General features: G+C 53.4%; 2 protein-coding genes across 6 annotated transcripts in view; one reads left to right on the forward strand and one right to left on the reverse strand.

Annotated features, from left to right (window-relative positions):
- Positions 1-1,249, forward strand: part of RIPOR3 (RIPOR family member 3) — a 76,627-nt gene extending 75,378 nt beyond the window's left edge. For all 3 annotated transcript variants that reach the window (XM_045053497.1, XM_045053498.1, XM_045053499.1), the window contains one exon: positions 136-1,249. In XM_045053497.1, coding sequence (XP_044909432.1) covers positions 136-239 — 104 coding nt within the window. In that variant the 3' untranslated portion in view covers positions 240-1,249. The remainder of the gene's footprint in view (positions 1-135) is intronic.
- Positions 1,250-2,285: 1,036 nt separating this feature from the next.
- Positions 2,286-14,544, reverse strand: part of PTPN1 (protein tyrosine phosphatase non-receptor type 1) — a 69,116-nt gene continuing 56,857 nt past the window's right edge. For 2 of the 3 annotated variants that reach the window (XM_003983386.6, XM_006929664.5), the window contains exons 5-10: positions 12,709-12,846; positions 9,314-9,523; positions 8,738-8,899; positions 8,140-8,363; positions 5,649-5,820; positions 2,286-4,390 (exon numbers count right to left, since the gene is read on the reverse strand). In XM_003983386.6, coding sequence (XP_003983435.1) covers positions 4,367-4,390; positions 5,649-5,820; positions 8,140-8,363; positions 8,738-8,899; positions 9,314-9,523; positions 12,709-12,846 — 930 coding nt within the window. In that variant the 3' untranslated portion in view covers positions 2,286-4,366. Of the gene's footprint in view, positions 4,391-5,399; positions 5,821-8,139; positions 8,364-8,737; positions 8,900-9,313; positions 9,524-12,708; positions 12,847-14,544 lie in introns of all 3 variants that reach the window. The other variant, XR_006595092.1, reaches the window with a different exon arrangement.

A 14,544-nucleotide genomic window follows, 5' to 3' on the forward strand; every position in this document is an offset into this window, starting at 1 on the left:
GGGGCCATCCATGCGAGTGGCCAGCAGGAGCTCCCCAAATGCCACCTGCCTCTGCCACTAAGGCCATCTGGGTTCACCAAAGCAGGAACGCTGAGGTGGGGGACAATCCAGTGACCGATCACCTTAATATTTCAGGGGAGAAAGGACGCTCAGCTTTTGAGAAGATGGACAAACTCTGCTTGGAACCAAGAGGAGAAGCCTTTTGCCAGGAAGCGGATATTGAAATCACTGTATTTTAAGAAGCCTCAGCTGGCACCTTTGTTTTTGCTGCTGCCTTGCCTTGACCCAGAGCCAGAGCTGTGGGTGGGGGTATGCTCTGTGCTCCCTCAGTCCCCAGACCAGTCACGCAGCCCAGGGGCACAAATGGGACTTTGCATATAGGAGCAGGAAAAGGGGACGTGCGGCACTTTGAAGGCCGTTGGACTTGAGTCAAACGACCCGCTTTCAGTTTTGAGAATCTGCCTGACCTTCCCTGGCCAGCTGCACCCCGAAGGGGCCAAGGCCAGGCGGGTTGAGGCCTGGAATCAAAGTCTCCCTGCCGGTTGGCCTGCTCAGCACTGCTGGTTCAATAAAGACGGGCAGTGAAGAGACAAGCGGGCTGACTGACCTTGCTAAGGAGGACGCAGTGGGTCATTTCCATGGCAGCAAGCCGTCACCTTGGCAAGCCGGGCAAGGTGGGAAGACAGAGCGAGCCAGGGTTTCCATGATTCATGCTCTTAACCCAAGCAGTAGTCCAAACGCCCCCGTGGAGCCTGGTGGCGGCCTGCAGACCGTGGACCTTATCGTCACTGTGTTCAACAGCACAAGGAAGAAAACGTCATTGGCCAGGAAACCTTGTGTCGTGTCAGTAAAAGCATCCACCGTGACCTCACTCATCAAAATGGAATCGAACTTTTGAACGGAAGTCAACTTGTAGGGCCGATTAGATAAACTGTGTCAGAAGCCATCAGCCGGTTTGAAGAAAGATTTCACTGAAGAATATATTTAAAGAAAGAAGATTCGTTTCTTATTTAAGTCTGTTAAAAAAAACCAAAACCCTCAAATGTGTCCTGAACTGTTTTTGTGTTGAGCCGTAGAGACAACCTGGGGTACGTGACTCCTGACAATGGCATTGGGGATTCTGGACTCTTCGACCTTCTCATGTAAACTTCCTGTATATATTCTGTGCTTTTCGGTTTAACTTTGTATTTATTTGCCTTGTTCCTATGTTCAGTTTTTTGAATTTCAATTAAAATGAATTTTACTGGTGTCTCACTTTACCTGAAAAAAGCACAAAGCGGTGTTGCTTCCACAAACCTCCCAGGGAGGAAGAGAGCAGCCCCTCCTGCGCCGCGTGCAGCCCCGTGGGCCGGGTTCTCCCGCACGAGCAGGTGAGGAGGGAGGCGGGGGGCTGGGGCCCCCCAAGCCCCCCGTGCGGCCGAAGCTCCCTGAGCGCCCGCTCCTACATGGACACTGAGCCGCGTGGCCCTTCCTTGTCCAGCCTTTGGCCTCATGTGATTTCTGCACCGAAGTTACAGATTCAGCTTTTTTCCCTACCCTGGCATCCCACCGCTTCATGACAGCTTTGATGCCATTTTTGTATCTGAAACAGACTGAGGTGACAGTGGGTGTGACACCGCAGTCCCGTGGCCACAGTCCTCTGTGGGTGTGCCGCAGGTCACATGACCATCGTCTGTTTTTACCCCCCAGTCCCGTGGATCCTGCTGGGAGCCCACAGCACGAACCGTCTACTCAGCAGCAGGCATCCAGTCATACAACCTCGAAGGACAGGGAATTCTCGAACGAGTTTTGCAATATTTTACCAACATCTTAGGAGTCTGGAGTTACTTCACAACAGAAAGTCAACAGATCTCTTTCGAGGAGATTTAAAGGCAGACCACATACATGAGTTTTCCATCCCGTTGCCTCTGCGTCACCCGTCCGTCACGCGTGGCTCACCAGAGGCACTGGAAGCGGTAACCGCTGGGTCTCCCAGGCAGCCGGACAGGGGACGCATTCTTGAGCAGGTCCCGTGCACGTCTGCCATGGTAGCCAGGGGCCTGCACATTCAAAAGGTGGGTGGTGTCGCTGTCGAGGCAGCCGGGCGGAGGCCCGAAGTGCCAAATAAACTCGCCAGGAAGGGAACGTTCCCCCAGCCCAATGGCGCGCACAACCCCGGGAGGCCACAGTGACCCTTGGCCACCCGACCCACGGCACCTGCTTCCCGCGGGCGGCAGCAGAAAAGAAACAGGAGGTACCCGTCCTGCTTCGGGCCCCTTAAACAAAGGCATGGGAGGCACCCCAAATCCGTGTTCTTTAGAAAAAAAAATTTATTGTTGCAACTAAAACGCAAACCCATCATTTATATGGCAAGTTGGAAAACTGTACAGTCTGATAGTTCTGTGAGGTCACAGGACCCTGAGACGCGCCCCCTCCCTCCCCCCATCATGCAGCCGTGTATACACACACCTGAAAAGGTATTTTACCAGAACGCCTCGCTGTTTTCGTTTTTTATTTTCGTACAAATGGTTTATTCCACGGCCATTGTAAAAAATAATGACCTGATGCGTAAATATTGACTTAAGGCATATAGCAGAGCAGCTCGCTACTTCTCTAACATACGCGTAACAAGATGGAGAGCCATCTGGTTTCCAAGGACAGGAGCTTAAACCAGTTCATCCACTTTGAAATGCTACTATATACACACCCAAACTACTGCACACATATACAGGACTTTAAAAACAAACACACAAGCCCAACTCAAAAATGCCGACAGCCTGGCATCTCAGCCTCACCCGCACCTCTCCAAGGCTCTGCACAGTGATGCCGCAAACGTTCCCACCACAGAATTTCTCTGCACGGGCTTCTAACACGTGAAAGGCAACACGTGAAAATGCTGGCGAATGAGCAGCTCGTGAGCTACAGCTGCCTTGTTTTTTGTTTGTTTTTTTGTTTTGTTTTTCTTCTTCTTCTTGTTTAAAAAAGCCACTTAACGTGGAGGTCTTAAGTTCCCTTGCAGAAGAGTCGTGAGCACCATCAGTCCCCAGGGTTCAAGGGCGGGGGCAGACGTGGCTCTCAGCAAGGCCCCTGGACGGGATGGCAGCAGGCGGACTCCGAGGGCCCGACACCCGGGCTGCTTCAGGAAGTGCGGTTTCCAGCAGTTGCCTTGGTTCCGAATCATGGTCTGCTCGAGAAGAGCGTCAACTTCTGACAGTGGAGGCTGATCCCCAAGGTGTCGGGGAGGGGGAGCGGGGGGGGTGGCGGGGGGGGGGGGACGGGACCGTGCTTGCCTAAACGTCCAGAGCGTGAGGTGGGACTATGGCTTCCCATACCCTTGGAATGTCTGAGTTACAGTGGGACCCAGCTGGACAAGGACAGGCCGGGGCCTCACCAGGAAGTCACCAGAGTGCCATGCCAGGTATTAGGCAAATATCCGTTACTGGAAAACATCACCCCACTGCGGAATCAGCCTTAGGAACCACAGCCACGTAACGATCAGGTCATGCAAAGGTAGACTGGACTTGTACACGGGGCACGTTAATAAGCAGAGAGCTAAGTATTTCAAGCACGTGATACTGGATCAGGACACAAGACGACCACACATGCATATCCTAATACACACAGGGAAAGCAGTGATTGAGAACAAGGTTCTAGCAGATAACTGGGAGGGGGTAACTGGGACAGAGTAATCTCACACCACGTATCTTAAATATCCAAGTGTTCGTTATATATTATCCCATGTCCTATAAACATATGCCAAACCTCTTCTCACGTTACCCACAATGCCACGAAATATGACTGCTTACAACCGTCCTCCTTCCTAGTACTGGTCTGACGCAGCAGGCTCATGGCAAAAATCTAACGTTCCCAGCACTACCTGAGGGTTCATTATTGTACTTTTTGATAAAGCCCTTGATGCAAGGCTGACATCAAAAGTTCTTAATACATTATTGGTTTAAGAAAATGCTAGTGCACTACGGACGCCTTTGGGGAAAAAACCAAACAATAAATACGGAGTGGAGTCTCCGCAGAGGTCCGCGGGAGGACAGCGTATGCCTGCCCACCCGGACGCGCCGGCCACGCCGAGAGCACGCACCGGGCAGGGCGAGCCTCGTGATCCGCACAGGCCACCAGCCCCGTACTCTCCTTCGTTCTCCTCAAAAAAAGGGGTGGCGGATTTGGTGCTCGAAGGAAAGGGAGGGGGGACACCGTCAAAAGGGGTAAGACCAACAGCCCGGGGAGGGTGGTTCTAGTGCAGAACAAACGTCCGTCCAGGTCACAGCCGGCTACGCTGTCCTCGGCCCTTACCTACCACGGCGTGCCTGCTAGGCGGGCGCGGGCTCTACGCACGGAGGCGGACAGTGGGGTGGAGGTGGAGTGGAGGAGATTATGTGCTGCTGCTGAACAGGAACTGGAATGAAACCAAACATTTTCAGATGAGCCCGGCCCCACCCCCACGGAGCTGCAGAGCCCTGCACGACCCCGGCCGCCCCAGGCCGCCCCCCCGCCGCCATGCCACCGCCCCCAAGCTGGCCTCCAGGGAAGGGGGTTTCGATTTTCTTTTACAGTGGCCCCCTTCCCAAAATCACCCCTAAGGGGAGAAATGGCTTGCACGTTGCTAAACTGTCTGATCTACTCAAAGACGGTCGCTGGGAAAGAGGATGTTTAAAAGGATTTAAAAGTGTCTAGGGAGGTGATTTCCAGGAGCAGTGTCTTGAGGCCAATCCTCCCTCCTCCCCTCACTTTATATTCCGAAGGAAGTGGAAATTGCTCCTTCTGGATCTCAAGGGCAGGGTGCAAAGCTGGTGGCCACCCTGCTGTGACCTCTGACCCTGAGGCAGGGGCTTTGAGAAACCCCGTCTATGGAGGTGGGGTGACGAGGGCGGGGCATGACCCAGATGGCTGGAACAAGAAGGGATCAACGGAGAAATGAACAATGGAAAACCGGCGGGGACACCCTGAGCAAAAGCAGAAGCTGGGTTTTGTTTTCCAGAGATGGCCTTTTGTTGTTTGTCTTCTTACGACAGGAAAGCTCGCGGGCACCGTCCAAGCTCAGTACGCACACAGTGGAGGAAGCGACTGAGCAAGATAGTGCCCTAAACCCTTAAACCCTCTTCTCCAAAGGAGTTTACATTCGGAAAAGTGTGGGAGACTTTCCCTGGGAAATCAAATATAAACTGTGTATCTGGTTACACCACCTAAGGGTACAAGAAAGTTTTGTTAAGTGCCTAGTCTCTTTTTTTTCCAGAAATAACAAAAGCTGCTTTTTATAAAGGTTAAAAACAACAATGTGTTGTAATTCTATTTTTTTTCAAAAACAAATAACACAAAAAAAAAAAAAAAAAAAAAGAGAGAGACAGAGAGAGAGAGACAGAGAGAGAGAGAAAGAGAGACACGTATTTGGCATTTTCTCTACTTACTCCTGAATAGGTTAAGGCCCTGAGATTAGACTCATATATTCTTGGGACCACAGGGCTCCTTAAAACCCCAGTGCATCAATCCTCAATTCTCTCGTTAGCCCTTCACAGTTCCAGACTTTAAAAACCTTTGCTCTGTTTCTTCTGAGACTGGCTCAGATCCTTCCACAGCACTGAATGCTAACGCCGGGCTGTCGGCCAGTGCTTTCTGTACACGAGGTCTTGCCAGCACGTCCATCAGTGAAAACATACCCTGTAGCAGAGGTACGCGCCGGCCGTGAGGACCGTGGCCATGCACATGTTGACCAGGAAGGGCTTCCAGGGAGTCAGCGCCTGGTCCTGCTCCTCCTTGGGCGGTGATGGCTCCCCCTGGGCAGGACCTGCCCCCATGACCCGCCTTCTGACTTCAGTGTCTGGACTCGTGCTGAGGGAGGAGAGGGACGGAGACTGGTTACTCACTCTAGGGAAAACAATGCCGAGGACGCTGTTGTGACAGTTGGAATTCTCAGAAAAAACGAGCCATGTGTAAAGAAACCTTGGCGATGGGGACACCGACCTGAAGCCCACTTGGCACCCCCACAGCCACCCCCCCAGAGACCCAGGCGGTCTCCATCGCCAAGGTATGGTTCCGGAGACCAGTGGACTCCTTGGTGATGGGGGTGGGTAAGACTCCGAGGACAAATACAGCCACTGGTGCAAAGACAGGTGCTTATTTGTCCCGGGGTTTGCTTGGAGAACATTCCGTTCTAGATCAGAGAAGGCAATGGTGTGGCCCACACTCTACCACCCTCTCCCCAGGAGCCTCTGTCGCTGCTGGCTGACGTGAGGACATCACACATCCCTCTGCCCCTCAGCCCGCCCTGTGCCAGGCTCGCGTCCCCAGCATCAACCCAATCCTGCCAGGAGCACTGCTGCTCAGGGATCCTGCACACAGGACCCTGGCTGCCCTTCTGGTGGCGAGCCAGAGACACCCTGCGGGGACGATGTGCACGGTGTTCTTGCTCCAGGGCTGTCTCAGAGAGGCCAGCAGAGGCCCCTCTTCTCCTCGCCACCTCCTCCAGGCCTCCCTCGAGAGGCCCTGATCACAAGACGTCCTGCTTCTCACAGGCCACTCCAGGGCCTTTCTACCCCAGCAGCATCTTGTGTGACTGGCAGGACCACCCCGAGGCACCCCCTTCCCAGGAGACAGGAGGAGGCGGTACAAAGCACCTGCTTTCTGGGACGCAGCCGCGAGCCCTGGCCGCGGGGCCCAGGTCTGTGTGCACGCGGGCCCCCACTGCTGTCCGGAGGCACGCACGTTCTTAGCATGGCTGCGCTTCTTCCTGGAGCTCTTTGGCTTCTATCTTCCCAGATCCCCACCTCCCTCCTTACCACCTTCACATACACAGTGTGAAAGCCACCACTCTTTGCCAGTCTCAACCAGTACAGAACAGGTGACAAACTGGACACCAGTCACGTGTCAGCTCTCTCCTCTCTCACCCTCGACTCTCAGCAGGCCCTCAGATGCAGCACACCGGCCCGCCCTGAGAACGTCACCAGAGGCCCTTGGAAGCTAGGCACAGTCTCCCTGGGGGACCGTCACCGAGCTATCGCTCTGCACGTCACCTGGACCTGCTCTGGGAGGCCCCGCTGCACAGGCCTTCCTCAAGCCCTAGAACCAGATGTGACGTTGTTGTGACGGGGACCCAGCTGCAGGAGGACCCTGGTGACTCGACTCCATAGGTCAGGACTGGGGCCTGGCAACCAGCATTTAGCAAGGTGCCCAGGTTAAGATTCTGATGATCGACGTAGCCAGAGGACCACTGGGGCACCCACCACGTACAACCTGCTTTCTTGGGTATAATTCCCGATCCTGTCCTTTAACAGTTCCAGAACATCCCAAGGTCGGAGAAAGCACAACTTATCAAATCCCTGGATGTATAATTGGCTCAGCTCTGATTCTTCACCATTGCAAACGATGCCACAACGAACACCTCCACCCGTAGATCTCTTGCACACCTGTCTGCGAACTGCCACGCACTAAATTTCTAGACGTGGACAGATGCTGGGGCACAGCACGCACTCATCCAAAAGTCAGGAACCAAGGGCACTGCCTCCAGAGGCTCTGGCTCAGGCCCGCCTCCCTTCGTTCTTCAAGCTTCCACGCCTCATGCGGGCAGCCTTCCTTGAGCGCCCAGAGAAGGCTGAGCGTCTCGCTGCTAAGGCTGACCGCCACAGCTTGCACTTCCGTCTCCTTACTGTCCCCAGGCTCCCAACCATAACCTACGGTCTCTGTCCGGAACACAGACCAGGGGCCATGTTCTAGTGATCTCAGTACTTCACGTGTACCAATAGGTACTCAATAATCTTGGTTAAATGGCATTAAGTTAATCAAGAGCACACGAAAAGGTGAAACTTCCAGATGGACCATCTGGGGGGCTGAAAGTATAACCGTCTAACCTGGATATTACGTTTCAGGACTGGCTGGAAGCCTGAGGGAGGGCAAGGTCATTTCCGAGCAGGACTGTCCTGCGAATCTCTGGTTCCAACGGGTACCACAAGGTGGTGCTAGAGCCCCACTGAACTGGGTCACTTCACCGGACCAACCTGTGGCTGGATGTCTCTGGGGCCTCGTTCTTCAAAGACACAGAAGCTACGCTTGCCAAGAGGAGGCTGTGTCCACAGGGTTTCAATGGCAACATGCGTCTCTCGACTGGAAGGTCACATCCCCTCACCCCAATAAGCCAGGCCCTGCTAGCCTTACCTTTCCACGCTGCAAGGGACGTTTAAGGGGGTTTTGGTTTCTTCCTTGATGGGGCAGTCTTCTTTATCCTCCCCGGTTTCGTCCTTTACCCACTGGTGGTTTGGGAAGAATTCCTTGCACTTCCCATTGTGTGGCTCCAGGATTCGTTTGGGCGGCCGGGGAGGAGGGGGGACGTGTTCGGGTGGGGGCTCCAGGTCCTCGTGGGAGAGCTCCTTCCATTGCTCCTGGAGAAAGCGGCGAGAGAAAGTTCCATTCGTATTCACACCGGGCTGATGTGTCAGGAAATCTGCTCCCCTTTAGGCGAGCAGAGGCGAGGGGTTTTCTCTGCTTCTTGGGGCTGCAGACACATATACTCGGAAGGTGAAATCTTTTGAAAATAAAGTCTACTCTCCCTATCAACGTTCTCTACGTCAACACGTCAAAGGCAGAAACCGGAACGTGGTGAACGTTTCCGCAGCTTTCTAGCTTTTTAAACACGAAAGACAGCTATTTCTTCTGACATGTGCTAGCGTTTGAACTTTTACAGCTGACAGCCTCCTTCTTCAGAGACAAAAGTTCGAGATCAACACACCTGGATGAAAGCGGAAGCAACGCTTACCTGTACTGAAGAGTCTCCCATGATGAATTTGGCACCTTCGATCACAGCTAGGTAGGAGAAACGGAGCTGGTCTGCTGTCTGGATCAGTCCCATCCGAAATTTCCTCATTTCTAACAGAACTTTCTTGATATCCACAGAAGAAGGATCTTTCCTCTTGTCCATCTGAAAGCCAGAGAGGAGACACCCCGAGTCAGCTCCAACTCCCAAGTACAATGTGATTTTTCCATGTTCTGGAGGAGTGCTCTGGCTTCTACTCAGCAAAAAATCGCCGTGGGGAGGCGGAATTGGAGACAATGTGAGTAAATGCAGCAAAATGGGGACCACCAGAGCACAGGGGAAAGAATGAGAGAAGGGCATCCTTTGGATCTTCCTCGATTCTGCAATTCAACTGAAGAATATCCCTCTGAACAAAAGCTACTTAGGGTAGAGCTACTTTCACAGGAGGGCAAGTGTTAAAAATGGAAGATCGTTGCTAGTTCACTGCCGAGACCATGACAGAGAAGCCGTGGGCAGAGGGCACAAGAGATGTTCAAATGGGTTCCCTTCTCTTCCCAGGGTCTTCAGGGGCCTCCTCACCAGCAGGAGGCAGGTGTCAGCCAGACAGAAGGTCCCCGACCTGCCGATGCCCGCACTACAGTGCACCACGATAGGGCCATGCTCCGTGCTGAGTGACCCTGACTCGCGTACTTTAAAAAGGAAGTTCAGGAACGAAGCTGGCGATTCTGGGACGCCAAAGTCAGGCCACGTGGTATAGTGGAAATGTAGGATCTCTCGAGTTTCTTGAGACTGAAAGAAAAAGAAAAACAAAAACAAAAAGACACCTCATGCCAATTCTGAGACAATCATCTGTGCAGAAATCACTGCTTCCGAGTAAGCACGAAAAGTCGTCCCCACCAGGCCCCCATCTCACTCTAAGAGCAGCTTCACCTCTCAGATTTCCAGATCTCCTCCCGTCCACTCGCCGAGTCAAGGAATACCAAGCACTGAGGTGCCCGACACTGGACACCTGCCTTGACGTCCCTTCCTTTAGCATGGAACATCCTCACCCACATCTTTCCTCCGGTGCCCCTATCACCTCTGCTGTCTTCACGGTTACAAGTGATTTCTCTCTGCCCCACGAGGCACAATGATGCCACGTCGCCACCCACGGCAGTCCTGTCCTCAAGCCCTGTAAGGCTTCCCACGAAAGAGGGAAAACGTAACTCTGTGCGTGTGGCACCAGCTCTGGGTCATCCCGGGCTTCACGAGACTACTCGGGAGTCTCAGGGGATTGCCATTTTAGAGAAAAAAAGGAACCAGCTAAGTCTCCAAGGCTTGGTGGCTGCCACGTGTGGCTCGATGACCCAGCTGAGGAGGAGGGTGTTGACCCCACCAGCCCCAACTGGCCCCACTGCGTTCTAGCGCCAGACGCATCAGCTCACTGAATTCTCACGTTAACCCTTTGGGGCGTGTATGCCCACTATTCCCCTCTTCTTGGTTAGGAGACTGAGGCTCGGAGGCTGACCCTCCATTAAGTGAGGAAGTAGGAGTTTAAGTTTGGACTCCAGAGTCAGTGTTCAGAGCCTGCTGCAAGAACTTTTGAAAGGAAGACCCTGGCCCTCGTCCCCAAGTGTTTCTCCCCTGGCCCGGTCTGCTCCCAGTGCAACAGCAAGAAGAATGGCCCTCTGGTGCCATTTTCAGCTCTGCTCCTCCTTCTGAACCTACGAAGAGTCCACCTCCAGGGTGGATAGCTGGCCTCCGGCAGAAATGATCAAAACGTAGTTCTCAGTGGGAGGAGAGTACTCAAGATTTTGCTCGGCGAAGGGCACACCATTCACGGGAGCCAGTCTTACTATGGGGTAGGTACACCTGCCGGCCTCGCCAAAGCGGGCACAGGAAGAAGACATGCAGGCAGGAACCACACCGCCTTGAGCATCTATCTCCCTGCCACACAGTGCCAAGGGCCACGTCAGTGCCTAGGTCACCTGGAGAGCAGCTGGTGGCAAAATGCTCTGGGCCAGAGGCCTGCTCACCAACAGTGCCTCCCCTCACTTAACAAAATGTGCCCAAAGTGCCTACCACGTGCCAGCCACGTGGCAAAGACACTGTCCATGCCCTCCCAGAGCTTAGCTTTAGTTGTGACCGCCTTCCTGGGGCTCAGTGGGATGAAAACGTATGAAAGAGCCTACAGAAAACCCCAGTGACTTCACATCAGCAACACATATACATATGTAACCCTGCACCAGCCCTGACACACAGGCATCCTTCTGCTGAACTGGAAGAATCTGCCGGTGACATGAAGATGATTAATAGAACCACACTAGGCAATGCCATTTTCTCCCTCCCTAGAAAATGGTCTCCTTGTGTGGCTGAAAACGAGAAATGCCCTTTCTGGTTTTTAGGGAAAGAAAAACACTTAAAAATAGATTTAAAGATGGGGGGGGGGGGAGAAAATATACCAAAAGCAAGTTCTTTCTTTCAATCCTTAAAAAGGTATGGTTATCTCCTGTTCATCCCCTCCCACACACCTGCCCACCTCTTTCTCAAGGAGTCCATTCTAGACCTGTGTCTCAACAGACACACGGCTGAGAAAAGAATTTTTCAAAACAAAGTCTGTTAGAGCGACCAGATCTTCTCAACATCAAAACCTCCACACTGCTGCACGTATTCTGCAAACACAGCACGGGCCGCTTCTGCTCGGTCGGAATTCCATTTCCCTCAACAAGCCGGAGATATCGTCTCAAGAGTTTACCAGAAGTCGCGCTTCATGTTAGGCTTGCAAAATTTAAAGAGCATGCAGAGGAAAGTCTACTGCATAATCCTCCAGGCACATTCCAACACGCTGCCAACATTATTCCTGAAAATCCTCCGTCAAACCCCTCCATAAATCACAGCCCTGGAGCCCGCGTGTGTGGCTGCAGCAGGATCACGGCTGCAGAGCCGTCACACAGAGAAGAGACAGCGCTCAGGAAGTGCCCCGCGGTGCTCGCGGAAGCCACGCGACTTCAACCTCTCCTCTGCTTCGTGGTCACCGCGCGGAGGTCTAGATCTTGTTTCAATTAGTAACGCAACAACAGGAGTCATGTGCACTGGAAAGCAGGAAGCTGAAAACTGGCACGTGAATAAAACTCGGGGGCAGACTCACCTCGGCGCAGCCCGGCAAGCCGCGATCCTGCCTCCCCTTCCATCTGTGGGTGCGCGCTGCTCCCGGGCCAAACCCGTTACTTTGACCCCACGGTACCTGCTGACCCAGTGCTGCTCTACCTCTTCCCCTATGTTACCTTCTGAACCCTTACAAAACCGCCCTCTGAACGAAGGGGAAACTGAGACACGGGGAGACGTGATGCCCCTCCACCCGAAGTCTGACAGTCTGACACGGCGGGGCCAGGAATCCACCCCATGCAGCTACGTTCCAGAAGGTGGTGGCTGGCCGCCATCGCTGTGGACGTCCCGGGAGCTGCTGGGAGCTCCCGCCCGCGGCTGCAAGTACTGGTGGAGGGTCCCCACACGGCGAGCGCTCCTGCTGGGCTGTTTGGAATCCCCACGCGGGCCTTCTGCGGTATAGCTTCTCAGCCCCGCGCCCTGGCCTGTTTCAAGACCAGCTTCCAATGACAGCCAGCAGCTGGTGTTATAAATTCTTCCACAACGAGTAAACCCAAGACCTCATCGACCGTGAACTCAGCCCCAGAAGGGCCCCTCTTCCCTCGCTTCGCGCTAAAGAGAGACCGTGGACGACAAAAGAGGCAGCGGCTGCTACGTAACGTGCAGGCCACCATTTCAGTCCCTCTGCGGTTGCAAAGACAGGAACAGAGAAGTTTTAGATGAGAAACCCCCCTTTCCCTAAAAGCCGTGATGAACTGGTGTTCCAGTTTAGGGAGGGAGCTCTGTGGCGAGGGAGGGACCAGAAAAACTGGGGTTAGGTAGTAGGACCCACGTGAAAAGACATCTGAGCCAGTGCCCGTCTGAAGTACGGAACAGCACGTGATACTCACTGTGAGGTTTTCCAATTCTAGCTGCCGCACCGTATAATACGACTTAATATCTTCAGAGATCAAGGTTAGTTTCAAATTTGTGTCTTCAAAGATCATTTCTTTTTCTTCTTTCTGGGGCCAGTACTGTGCACATTTTAACTAGGAGAGAAAAGAATGCGTTACTGTGAGCCACGGACGGTTTTCCTATGAAGGGAGGTACAAAGTGCCTTCCATGCGCTTTAGGACAACCCAACGGGGAAACCGGAGTTTTCTGAACTTGGAAGTCACCGTCAGCACAACCTGCCTCTTGGGGAGACAGGAAAGGGGTGAAGACCCAAACCAGGACTAGCTGGGCAGAGAGGGCTCGGACCTCCAAACGCAGCCGCTCCCTGGTTCTCCCCACCATGAGGCGCTCCAGGGGTCTGGTCCTTCCAGACCATCTATGAATATGAAGCGAAGTCAAACTGTACAAAAGTTTTAGTCTCTCACAGACTCTACTTGCACAGCCATCTGGAAGACTACCAAGAACTGGTCAGTGCCGTTGGCACAACGTAGACTCCTTACCCTGGGGAAAATAACCACGTCTAGAGGAGACAGTGGAACACGGTGAACAGGCTGGATGTTTAGAGAAGGCAGGAGACGGGCTCCTCCGGGGCTCGGGATCACCCACTGCTGTATGCCACCCTTTCATTCTGGTTTGGGTCGGTGCTGAAAAATCCTTTTGATTTTCTAGTTTAAGAATTTCAGGAATAATTTCAGGTCTTCATTTAAATGTAGCTCATGAACTTTTTCTTCAAAGTAAGCAAACCCCCCAAATTTGGTTTTATTTAGAGTTCAAGAAATAATTGGGACTCAAATTTAGTGGCATACCTTCAACTAGGTTTCCACGGCAGACTTTTCTGTTTGCTGGTGAACATTTTGGCCCACAATAGCTGATAGATGGGGGCTAAGCTGAAGGTCTATGAACCACAAGGTCAGACAAGGTGCCCAGACAGAGGGAACCCCAAAGACACGATTTCCGCCACATGAAGTACCAGTGGACGTAAACAGCTCTTTGGGAAATGGTACAAATCCAAGCGAGTTGCAACTGAACACGCACTGGCCCCCTCAGTACCTTCTCCGAGGCACAGGGTGCTGTGTCTGAAATGCCACAGGAGGCGGAAGGAACCCTGCAGGGCCAGCCTGCCCGTCAGGAGAGAGACTGTTCGTGCTAAGCAGTGACGAGGTGGTGTGGCAGGAGGAACCCCTGTGGGTGTGCCGTGGGAATTCAGAAGAGGGGAATAATGTTCCAGGCCAGCTGAGGTTACGGGAAAGAGATCAGGGAAAACTATACGGAAGAAGTGGCCTCTGACAGGGGTGCACTTGGAGGGGTGACTGGGGTTTCGCAGGCAGTGACTGCCCAGAAGCCAGTGCCAGAAGAGCAACAGGGGGGCAGGGACAGACCACGGTGACTCTGGCAGAAGGCCCAGGAGCCCACGGCGTCCCCTGGGCAGCAAAGAGCCAGGATGCTCCTCAGCAGACCAGAGACAGAAGCACGAAGGCCCACCAGGCCTGCTCTGACGAAGCCGCACGCGGCCCAGCTGCAGCTGTTCTGCAACCACAGAAAAAGGAGAAACACCCCAACAGACACCAGATCGTGATGTGAGCGTAGCATGGACGTCACAGTTCCGAAACAGAAGGCCCACACGGCTTTCGAAAGAGCCCGGACAGGGCCTGTTTGAAAGACCCGGCCAGTTTCGCCCAGATCACCTCCCTGACACCGAATGCCAAAGATGAAACCCCGGAACACGGCCAATCTGTCAGCCTCAAGGTAATTCTGCCCCTCGGGACGCAAAGCATCAGTGACGTGGCAAGGCC

This window comes from Felis catus, chromosome A3 (genome assembly GCF_018350175.1).
Source record: "Felis catus isolate Fca126 chromosome A3, F.catus_Fca126_mat1.0, whole genome shotgun sequence".
Classification (NCBI taxonomy): Eukaryota; Metazoa; Chordata; class Mammalia; order Carnivora; family Felidae; genus Felis; species Felis catus.